This window comes from Lissotriton helveticus, chromosome 3_1, assembly GCF_964261635.1.
Source record: "Lissotriton helveticus chromosome 3_1, aLisHel1.1, whole genome shotgun sequence".
Lineage (NCBI taxonomy): Eukaryota > Metazoa > Chordata > Amphibia > Caudata > Salamandridae > Lissotriton > Lissotriton helveticus.
Window position 1 is genome coordinate 1,663,664,271 of NC_136061.1, and position 12,310 is coordinate 1,663,676,580.

General features: G+C 48.5%; 1 protein-coding gene across 1 annotated transcript in view; it reads right to left on the reverse strand.

Annotated features, from left to right (window-relative positions):
* The window catches only part of MCM6 (minichromosome maintenance complex component 6), a 77,189-nt gene that overhangs the window by 21,423 nt on the left and 43,456 nt on the right, over positions 1-12,310 (reverse strand). Inside the window, exon 16 of the mRNA XM_078682455.1 lies at positions 2,812-2,951. Coding sequence (XP_078538581.1) covers positions 2,812-2,951 — 140 coding nt within the window. The remainder of the gene's footprint in view (positions 1-2,811; positions 2,952-12,310) is intronic.

Here is a 12,310-nt window from a genome sequence, read left to right on the forward strand (position 1 = left end):
TTGGGAAGGCAAGGCATTGGAGGGTCTCTGCCTGCTCTCGCTAGAAGCTGAAAAAGCATTTGATCGGGTGGACTGGTAATTTCTCTGTGCCATACTGCAGAAGGTAGGCTTAGGCCCGCAGATAGGCCTAGGCCCGCAGATGACAGCGCGCATCATGGCTCCTTACATTTCACCTCTCGCCAGAGTGCGTGTAAATTGACAACTTACGCAACCCATCTCCATCCTTAGGGGTACCAGACAGGGCTGCCCCCTGTCACCGCTATTGTTCGCCCATGGGGCATTGATCACAAGATAGCCCTCTTTGCAGATAATTTCTCACCTTATTCGATCCGTTACATTCGCTTTAGGCAGTACATACACTACTCCAGACTTAAAAACAAGCTTCAGGGCTCAAAATCAACCATACAAAATCAGGGGCTCTTAACCTCACGATCCCGGTCAATGAGCTTGCAACCTTGCAGGCTCTCGTTCCTTACCAATGGGCGATCAGCTCTGTAAGATATCTTGGACTTAACATAACACCAGACTTCTCCACATGGACCAAAGCTAACTGGCAAGAATACAAAAACTGTCAGAGAGCATGGAAAGCTAAAACGCTTTCCTGGTTAGGACACCTCAACACAGTTAAAATGTCCCTTCTTCCGAAGATTCTTTACTTATTCCAAACTTAGCTGACGCCCATTCCAGAACACAAAATCCAGGGGTTACAACGTGAATTGACCGCATTCATACGGGGAGGAAAGAAACCGCGATTCTCTAGTAAAATTTGAATGCTCCAGCAAGACAAGGGTAGGCTCGCCTGCCCTAATTTGATAGAATATTATTGGGCGTCTCATCTTTGCTTTATACCCGAGTGAGGAGCATGGGAGAGGGAGAAGGTGTGGTTACACATGGACCAGGCGGTCACCTGACGCCCTCTTTGGGATCACGAATGGCTACCTCAGCAAGCGTATCACCGCAGCGCCTACATGGCGGTTCCTACTAAAACTGTACTTGAGATTTGGGACAAAGTGGCAGTCCACAGGGGCCTCACTTCCTTCCCGTCCCCACATACTCCCATTGCTCGCAACCCGCAGTTTCCTCCTGCGTGTCGCCCACCCTATTTTGCAAACTGGACAGACAAGGATTGTAGAGTGATACAGGACTTATTCTCGGGGGAAGACATCAAAACATTTGCTCAATGCTAACAAGAATTCCGACTAACAGAGAAGGACAGATTTCAGTATACCCAGCTCCAACACTGGTTGCAGGGATCCTCTATCACAGGGTGGCTACGCGACCTTTCACGCCGTTTGAACGGCTGGCACGAACATTCGGCACCTCCAAGGGACTAATATCTCGCATATACTAAGTTCTTCAGCACTCTCAGCGCTCGGACCCTCACCTATATCAGCGGCAGTCCCTTTCTGATGCGGACGTTGCCCCTTCTCAATGGCAGAGTCTTTGGCGCGACATCCCAAAAACTTTCCATGGCATCCCCAGCAAGAATCTGCCTACAAGGTAATGACTCAATGGTACTATACTCCCACTCTGCTTCAAAAAATGTTCCCCAACACATCTCCCCTATGTTGGCGATGCACTCAAGCATTGGGGGATTTTATACACATTTGGTGGCCGTGCCCTCTTCTGACTGCTTATTTGAAGGAAGTGCTCAATCATATCAAACGGGTGCTCGGATACCCAATGCCTGAAAACCTGCGAGCTATGACCCGCCGAGATCGGCATCTCAGCCTTCATATGCTGGGTGCAGCAAAACAGACTATAGCCCTCTATTGGAAGAAAGCAGAAACACCTTCCATAAACGTGTGGTTCACCCGCCTATGGTACACAGTGGCAATGGAGTTACTCACAGCACGCCTCCAACTTCGGGATACCAAATTCACAAAGCTGTGAAAACCGTTGGTGGACCACTTGGGGCGACTGGAAAATGTTACGATTGCAGCCACCAAGACTACGAGCCCTACAGTTTTTTGATGTAGTTCACCCCACTAACCCAGAGGGTTTTTGGAACCCCACTGACTGACCACACAGTACACCACCCCTATACACTCTACATAATCTAGACATTCTACCTCCTGACTCTTTGATCGCTGCTGCCAATCCCGATCTTGCCCCACGTGCTATTAGAGACAGTACCTGGTGCAGTCGGAACTGCGCCTCCCAGTGGTGTGACCTGCCTCGGAAATAGTAGGACATCAAAACTTTCCCCTGCCGCACAAGCCCCCCCCACAACTATCCTCTCCCTACTCTCCACCCCTCCCTATTAGTTGTTTCTTCAGTTTATTTGTTCATGGTGTGTAGCTAATAGGTACAATAATGCTATAGTAATGCAGTAAAGGCATGCTTAATAGAGAAAGTTCTAAAACTCTGGCACGTGGCCTTGTGCCATAGAGACAGCTTTTGCCACTGGACAATTGGAACCCCAAGACACCAGTAATAGGGACTTTTGCACCAGACACTGCCTTTTGCTAATGATGGGGTTGACGGTAATATATAATTATGTTTCGTCTGCTTTATTAGGCCTTCTATGCTAGCATTGCTTGAGAAGACATGTGGACTATAGAGTCTCGATCTAATTCTCTCAGTATCGCCTTGAAACATCTGCACATTGTTGTACTAAGTACTGCGTTATGTTTTTCTATAAATGCTAATAAAAACGCCCTGAAATAAATAAAAAAACACATCACTTAAAAACATGGGCTAAGAGCCACCAAAAGTAGTAAGCCACTAACAGATGCACAAATGTTACACACACATCAAAAACAGACAGTGGCAGAGTGCAGCCAGAGTAATATGGAGAACTGCACTTACATAGTGTACAAGCCGGTGAATCACTTTCTCTATGACTTGCTTTTTGTTTATCAGCTCCTCCTCAGAGTCAATTTCAGATTCAATTTCCTTCAAGTACCAATTAATGAGCTCAGTCCTTTTTAAAGAGTCATCATCCTCATCTAGAACAGAAAAAAGAAATCATGAATACCTTGGTTGACTGGGTCAGTCACAAATGTCTCAGTAAACAAGTGGGGGTAAAGGCCAGTGCAGGAAGGAAGGAAGAGGTTACTTACCCAGTAAACATCGGTTTGTGGCATGTAGTGCTGTAGATTCAAATGCTTAGAATAATCCTGCCATCTAGTGTTGGGCTTGGATGTGTGCAAGTTGTTTTTCTCCTAAGATTCTTTCGAGTTACAAGGTATGGTGGCAACGCCGCTTGAAGGTAATGCGCATTGTCATAGGCTGCACTGTTACATTGTTTTCCTGCAAGGCAGTTGAGGATGGAATGTAGAGTAGAGTGTAATAAAGTGAGATGTCCATGCTGTAAAAGTTGTGATAATGTATAAGATGTGTAACCAGTATAGGTGCCCAGAGAGGAGGGTGGGTGCATGTGTATCTGTTTGTGCTAAACGTGAGTTATCTACAGCCACTCAAACCTTAGACTGTAAAGCAGTCCTCCTTCAGAAGTAGTGGCTAGCCTTTAGGGTATACATTTGTTTGAAATAATGAACGTAGAACCGCTTGGCCCACAATGAGTGGACGGGCCAGCACATCCACATAGTAATGCTTTGAAAATGTATGTGGTGTATTCCATGTAGCTGCCTTACATATGTCAGCTATAGGTATGCTGCCTTAAAAGGCCAGCGAAGCTCCTCATTTACGAGCGGAGTGAGCTCTAGGAGGGATAGGCAGAGTTCTTTTTGCTCTAGTGTACCAGTTTTGTATACATTTAACAATCTAACATGCAATGTTTGCTTTAGATATGGCCCAGATTGTGGTTTTGAAAAAGCAACAAAGTTGTTGTATATAAATGTTTTGGTTTTGATGCAATACTTAAGGGCTCATTTAACATCTTATGTAGGGCCCTTACTGCAAGTGAATCAGGCCGGGGGGGGCTAGTAACTCAATTGACTGATCATGGAGAATTGAGACACTACCCTTGGTAGAAATGTACTATTGGTATTGTATTGTAATTGCATTTATATAGCGTTTACTACCCCATACGAGGCGTCATAGCACTTTCGGCGAGTAGCACGCTACTCCGGGACCCATAGAGGATTAGTATAGTGAAACATGCAAGTACATTTTAAGTGGTGGATAGGTTAGCCAGTTATTTGGAATGATAGCAGAAGGATAGAGGAGGACAAAGGTCTGTATTTATATAGCGCTTGTTGACGCACGCTATTCAGGAAGCCTATAAAGGATTAGTGGTGAATTAATATGGTGAAATATGAAGTAATTTCAGTGGTGGATATTAGTCAGTTACTTGGAGTGAGAAAGATAGCAGAGGGATAAAAGGGGAAGAAAGATTTACATTCATTTAGCACTTGTTACCCCTGATGGGTGTTGAAACGCTTTTCTGGCGAGTAGCACGCCACTCCGGAACCCATAAAGGATTAGTGTTGAAAATTAGTATAGTAGTGGATATGTTATTCAGTTATTTGGGTAGTATAATAGTATAGTTGAATATAAAATTTGAGAATGAATATGCTACTTACCAGTATGCATCTGTTCTTGGCATGTAGGGCTGCTGACATTCATATCTATAGCATAGATCGCCACCTAGTGTTGGGTCCGGATGATTGCACATTGTTGTCCCGGAAGAGTCTTCGAAGTATCACGAGATAGGTGGCTCCTCCCCTGGACTACAGTGCGCATGGGCATCGACTCCATCCCCAGATTGTTTTTAGCCATTGTGGCAAAGATGGAGTGTAATAGTGTAAGCGATGGCCATGCTAAGAGTAAGTGTTAAAAAGTCTGCAGCCGCTACAGGCGCCGGGGAGGAGGGCGGGCTCCTATTCTATGCTATAGATATGAATGTCAGCAGCCCTACATGCCAAGAACAGATGCATACTGGTAAGTAGCATATTCAGTTCGAGGCATGTGGGCTGCTGAATTCATATCTATAGCATAGAATACATAGCAGTCCCTCCATTAACTGCAGCCGCCTGTGCCAGCTGCAGAAGTCTGAAAAAGCGTTTTAAGAACAGCCTGCCCTACAGCTGCCTGCTGCTTGGAGTGCACATCTACACAGTAATGTTTAGTAAATGTGTGTGGTGTAGACCATGTGGCTGCTCTACAAATATCTTCCAAAGGGATATTACCAAGGAAAGCCATAGAGGACCCCAACTTGCGGGTGGAGTGGGCTCTTGGAGGGACCGTTAAAGTGCGCTTAGCCTTGTGATAGCAAATCTGAATGCACTTAACGATCCACCTGGCTATACCCGCTTTGGAAATGGGGTTGCCTTTGTGCTGGGATGAGAAGGCAACAAAGAGTTGTTGTGTTTTCCTAAAGTCTTTGGTCCTATCGATGTAGTACATCAAGGCTCGTTTGACATCAAGAGTGTGGAGCATTCTTTCGGCAACTGTTTGTGGGTGAATGCGGACAGTTCAATGGTCTGATTGACATGGAACTGTGAAGCCACTTTAGGAAGAATTTTAGGGTTAGTGCACAGCACCACCCTGTTGGAGTGAATTTGAATGAATGGCTCTTGTACAGTGAGCGCCTGTAGCTCACTAACACGTCGCAGAGATGTAATGGCAATGAGAAAAGCCACTTTCCATGTCAAGAACTGAATCTCACATGAACGTAGAGTCTCAAAAGGTGGGCCCATCAACCTGGCGAGGACCACATTGAGGTTCCATACAGGAGCTGGCGGGGTCCTGGGAGGGATGACCCGCTTCAGGCCTTCTAGGAAGGCTTTAATGGCAGGCACTCTGAAACGGAGAGATGCTGCCTGTTCTGGAGATAAGCCGCTATGGCGGATAAGTGTATCCTGATGGAAGCGTATGCTAGATTGCATCTGTAAAGATGTAACAAATAGCAGATGATGTTGGGAGTGGATGCATCTAGCGGGTTGATGTGTGTAGCACAGTAAATGACAAACCGCTTCCATTTTGCTGCATAGCAGGCTCTGGTGGTGGGCTTTCTTGCCTTCCGTATGATATCCATGCATTCAGGAGGCAAGTCAAGGTAGCCAAACTCTAAGACTTCAGGAGCCAGATCGCCAGGTTGAGCTGTTGCGGATCTGGATGCTGAATGTCGCCATGGCTCTGCGTCAAAAGCTTTGGCGTGAGGTGTAGCCTTTGATGCGGTACCACGGAGAGTTCTAGAAACGTGGTGTACCATGGCTGGCGTGCCCACGTTGGAGCAACCAGGATGAGTGGCATCGAGTGTTGCATTAGCTTTCTTGCCACCAGCGGTATGAGAGGTGCTGGGGGAAAAGCGTACGCAAATCTGCCTGACCAGTTCATCCATATCGCATTGCCGTGCGACTGTGGGTGAGGGAACCTGGCGGCAAAGCTTTGGCATTTTGCGTTTTCCCTTGTGGCGAACAGGTCTATCTGTGGATGACCTCACTGCTGGAAGTACGGGCGGAGTACTGATGGATGTATCTCCCACTCGTGCATCTGGTGGCTGTACCTGCTGAGCAGGTCCGCCATTTGATTGTCTGTGCCTGGGAGGTGTTCCCCCATGAGGAAGATGTTCCTCTGAATGGCCCACTATCACATGCTCTGAGCCAGATGAGACAACTGTGGAGAGTGTGTACCTCCCTGCTTCTGGATGTAGTACATGGCTGTCATGTTGTCCGTCGGGATCAACACGACCTTGTTGCACAGATGTACTTTGAATGCTTTCAGTGCCATGAAGATTGCCATCAGTTCTAGGTAGTTGATGTGCATCTTCTTTTGCTGTATTGTCCATAGTCCCTGCACTGTGTAGTGCAGTACATGAGCTCCCCATCCCTGGAGAGACGCGCCCGCCGTCAGGATGATCTGTGGGACAGGCTCTTGGAACGGTCGGCCCTTGCAAAGGTTGTGTGGATTCCACCAATGCAGAGAGTTGTATGCCCGACCGGTGACCAACACTAGGTCTTTCAACTGTCCCCGAGCCTGATTCCACTGATGCGCTAAGCATTCCTGGAGCGGACGCATAGGTAACCTCGCGTGCGGGACTATGAAAATGCAGGAGGCCATCATGCCTATCAACTGCATAAACACTCTCGCAGGAAGCGAGTGTTGCGGTTTGAACTGTTGGATTAGCGACTGGATGTTGTTGATCAGCGCTGAAGTTGGCTGAGCCGTGGCTGCCAGAGTATTGATTGTTGCACCTAGATATTGCCGCACATGGGCCGGCTGAAGGTGCGACTTTGGATAGTTTAGGGAGAAGCCCAGACTGTGAAGGTGAATAGTGTGGGACATGTCGGCAGCGCACTGCTGGGCCGACTTTGCCTGAACCAGCCAGTCGTCCAGATAAGGGCAGACATGGATGTGTTGTCTCCTGAGGTGCGCCGCCACTGTCGCTAGACATTTGGTGAACACCCTGGGGGCCGTGGTCACTCCGAAAGGAAGGACCTTGAATTGATAATGCTGATTTTGAATGGTGAATCTGAGGTATTTTTTGTGTGATGGATGGAGTGGAATGTGGAAATAAGCATCCTTGAGGTCCAAGGTAGCGAAAAAGTCCCCCGGAGTGAGTAACGGAAGAACTCGCTGCAGCGTTAGCATGTGGAAGTGTTCCGAGAGAATGTATTGGTATAGGGGCCGGAGGTCGAGAATAGACCTGAGGGACCCGTCCTTTGGGATCAAGAAATACAGGGAGTACACCCCTGTGCCTTCCTCCTCCGCTGGCACGAGCTCTATAGCGCCCTTTTGCAGCATGACAAGAACCTCCTGCTGCAATAAGTGCAAATGCTCTGTGGACATAGGACGGTGTTTTGGTGGTATGTTGGGTGGAGTGGATGTGAGCTCCAAACAATAACCGAACTGGATAAGTTTCCTGACCCACCTGTCTGTGGTGATGGATTTCCAGACTGGCAGGAACTGCTGGGGTCTCCCCCCCGACAGGTGTGGAATGGTCGGGGGCAGTGACAGGGCGTCACTGTTTGTTGGAGGCGGAGGAACGGGAGTTGTTGTTGCCCCTGCCTCTGCCCTTGGCGTTGTTGCCCCGATAACCTCCTCTATTTTGTTTGGGGTAAGAGGATTGCGCCCCACCTTTATTGAATTGCGTTTGCTGGGACATTTGGCCTCTGGAAACACCCCTATTGCCTGAGCGACGAAAAGTACTCCCCCGAAGCTGTTGGGATTGGAGAGCTCCCATGGACTTCGCAGTCTCGGTATCCTTTTTAATTTTTTCCAAGGTGGTATCCACCTCAGGACCAAATAATCTGTCAGGGTTAACTGGCTGGTTGAGGATGGTAGTTTGGATCTCAGGCTTAAATCCGGAGATTCTGAGCCATGCTTGCCGTCTTAACATCACACTGGTGTTAATCGCCCTGGCTGCAGTGTCCGCAACGTCTAGTGCACACTTAATTGAAGCGTTGGAGATGAGCTTCCCTTCTTGGATAAGCATCTTCGCAGCCTCTTTATATTGGTCTGGGAGATGTTGCAACAGGGTCTCTAGTGTGTCGTAGTGTGCCCTGTCGTACCGAGCCAAGAGTGCCTGCGTGTTAGAGATACGCCAGATATTGGCCGCCTGAGCTGCTACTCTCTTTCCCGATGCTTCTAGCACTTTGGACTCTTTGTCCGGGGGAGGAGCTTCACCAGTGGTTTGCGAATTCGCCCTTTTGCGGGCATTAGAAACGACCAGGGAGTCCAATGGCAACTGGCCCTTGATGTAGGTGGGATCGCCAGGTGCCGGTCGGTATTTTTTCTCAATTCTAGGGTTGACCACCCTTGCCCGTGTGGGCTCTTTGAAGATGTCCGCAGCATGTTTGAGGACCCCTTTTAGTATTGGGAGGGTTTTCACAGTCTTTTCAGCTGTTGAAAAAGTGTCAAAGAGGAAGTCCACCTCCACAGGGTCAGCATGCAGTTCAACGTCGTGGTTCTTCGCCGCCCTTTCAATCAAGGCATTGAATGCCGCAGAATCCTCAGTGGGAGAGGTCTTGACATTGTATATCTGAGGGTCAAGGGCGGGTTGCTGATCCCCCTGGTCACCTGTGTCCACCCATGCGTCCTGTTTTTAATCAGGATCAGTGGGCCGGGAAGCTGTATTCCTCATCCTGATCCCCAGCATCCTCGGCATCCGAATAAGTTGGCGAGGGCGTGGCAACTCGGAGTCCGAGGAGTCAGTGGTTCGACCAAGACCGGTGAATCCGTAGCAGGCTTTTTGCGCTTTAAAGGAATGGTGTACGACTCCAAAGGCGTCGTCGCCGTAATTTTCCGCTTGTAAAGCGTAAGCTTCCCAGTGTCGGCATCGATGAAACGTTCCGACTGTTCCTCCATTAATGGTGGTCGATGCTTCAAGCCCCCACCCGGGAGAGTAGGCGTCGACCCCACAGCACTCTGCAAGTTCGCTTCGGGCGCCACCCGTGGTGCAAAGGCCTTCGGTGCCACCTTCGGCGGCAACGTGAAGAGGATTGGCGTCGATTACTTGGAGGTGAGGATCGACTGCTTCGGTGCGGAAGGTGTTTTGGGGTCTTCTGCCGAAGCCTTGTTCCTGATACGCTTGAGGGAGTCCGAGACCTGCTTCGTGAAGGAAGCGGACGGCTTCGCCGACACGACAAACGACCTCGGTCCACCAACGTGTGAAGACTCGAGCGTCGATGACTTGGCCTGTTCGGTCCGAGGCTTGATCGTGTTGGCGTCCTGGGCAACCGCTTTAGGGGCACCAATCTTTGGCTCGATGCCCTTGCTGGTCTTTGGCTCGACGCCCTTTGCGGCCCTCAGCTCTGCGCCTTTGCTTGGCTCCGGCTCGACGCCCATTCTGGACTTCGGCTCGACGCTCTTGCTCGACGGCCTTCTTGGGCTTCTGCTAGACGCCCTTGGTCTGCTTTGGCTGGACGGATTTCACCGACTTCGCCAGGTCGACAGGTTTCTTCGGCCTGGGCTGTTCGACACCCCGGAAGAAGAGGATGTCGACGGTGGAGCAGAAGGTTTCGGTTTCGAAGGCGCTTGAACCACTTTAGGTAGTGTGGACACCGAAGGTTTCACTTTCGTTTTCGGTAATGGTGGCTCCGTCGAATTGTCCGTAGCCGGGCCGGGAGGCGGGGCCATGGATTTTGGTAGAAGGTCTTGGGTAAGGCCGATAGGCGATCCCTCGACCTGAGCCTTCGTAAGTGTTCGAACGGGGCATAGCTCTTCCTCTGAGCTATCTTCCATGGCCCCATAGGCCTCATCGTCGTCTCCTACCATTGTGCGATGACTTCTTGTATGGGTAGGCCTTCGACATCCACTTGATAGTCGTAGTCGATTTCTTCTGCTGGAGGTGAAATCTACAGCTGAACATCGTGTTCGTCCGCTGCTCCGCTGTCGAAGATGTCCACCGGTGCCAGGGCCGACTGCCGGGCCTCCATGCGCGCCAAGCCCCGAAGCGTTTTCTTCGAACGAAACCGGGAACAAGCCATACAGTTGGCTTCATCGTGGTCCGGCGACAGGCACTTGTTGCACACCGGGTGGACGTCGATGTGTGGGTACTTGATCCGCACACGGGACACTTCTTGAACGGGCTCCGTTCCATGGTGTGTGTAAGGTCTTGCTGCGTCGACTAGGCCTCGATCACCGAAGAGTCACGCGACTCCCTGGATGTCCAACTCGGGAACCGAGTCGGAACGGAACTGGGCACCGAACGCAAAACAATACCGACGATAAGAGAAAAAGGCCTTTTGGCCTCGAGAATATTGTCGATTCCAAACTGGAGAGAACGAAAGTACATCCGAACCCAATGGCGGAAAAAAACAATCTGGGGATGGAGTCGATGCCCATGCGCACTGTAGTCCAGGGGAGGAGCCACCTATCTCGTGATACTTCGAAGACTCTTCCAGGACAACAATGTGCAATCATCCGGACCCAACACTAGGCGGCGATCTATGCTATAGATATGAATTCAGCAGCCCACATGCCTCGAACGTGAACATGTTAGTCTGTTAATTTTGATTGAAAAGGATAGTGGAGGGATAAAAAAAGAGTGAAGGATTTTTGTTTTTAGATCTCAGCAGTAGGAGGAGGCTTTTGGATGAGTAAAAAGGAGTTTGAGGGGAGGAGTCAGAGGGAAGAGTTTAGAAAGGTTTGTTTTAGGGGATCGGTATAGTAAAAAGAGGTGTCAGATGATGCAAGGAGGGGGAGAGTAGGAGAGAGCCTAGAAAGGGTTATTTTGGCGATCATAGTAGTGGTATGGGGTTTGGGGTAAATGAGAGAGTGGATGTATTGATAGATTTAGAGGATGTATTGATAGATGTAGAGTTGCGAGATAGAGTAGTGCATTGGAAGGAGTAGTAGAAAGAAGTTTGAGATGAGTCAGAAGGTTGGGCTAGAAGATATATTGAGCGAAGTATAGGCTGAGAAATAGGGTAGTGCATTGGAAATGCTAAATTAGAAGAAAGTGATAAATATATGGATCCATAAGTACACTGAAAGTATATAGATACATAAAGGAGGTAAGTATATGTAGATGAGAAATAGGGTAGTGCATTGGATATGCTTTTTCAGGCGAAAAGTAACAGACACACAGATCCAAGTACATGGAAGGTACATAGATGCACAATGGAAGTATGTACATGTAGACCAAAGATGATTTTTATTTATTTATTTTTTCTCTTAATATTATTTTACATGTTTATACAAAGTAATACACAAAGATAGGTACATATCTATAGTGAAAACAAATGCTTATATACAGAGGGATATGCTGTAAATTTCAGTTTCCGTATGGTGCTTATGTGGGGGAAGAGCCAAATCTGAAGTAGTTTTTCGAAGGTAAGGTGGTTGTCGGTGGACCTTATGTTGGGGGTAAAGAGATTCATAGTTTGGCTGCTTGAACAGAGAAGGATGTCCCACCCATGTCTTTTTCTTGTATGGTGGGATTTTAAGGCGAGATGCTCCTTTTGAGTGGAGGTTCCTTTGTTGAATGTGTTTGGTGATTCTATTCCTAATAAAGAGTGGTCCTATTCCATGTATTGCTTTGTGCGCGATACAAAGCAGCTTGAACGTGGATCTTCTGGCAACCGGTAAACCAATGCAGGGCTTTCAAGGCAGGGGAGATGTGGTCTTGCGGTTTGATACTTAAGCGTAGTCTGGCAGCAGAGTTCTGAATCCGTTGTAGTCTTTTCATGGTCATTAAAGGTGATCCGTGATAGAGGCTATTGGCGTAATAGAGTTTGGACAGAACAAGGGAGATGGTAGCTTGGACCTTGTGTGGAAATCCCAAATGAGGGAAAATAGGTTGCAGCGTTTTTATAGTAGCAAAGCTTGATCTTGCTACTTTATCCACTTGGGCATTCAATCGACAGCTTGGAGTCCATGGTCATTCCGAGGTTTCTTACTTCCTTCGATACTTTAGGCAGGGATCCCAGTTCATCTGGCCATGCGGCAAGCGGGTTGT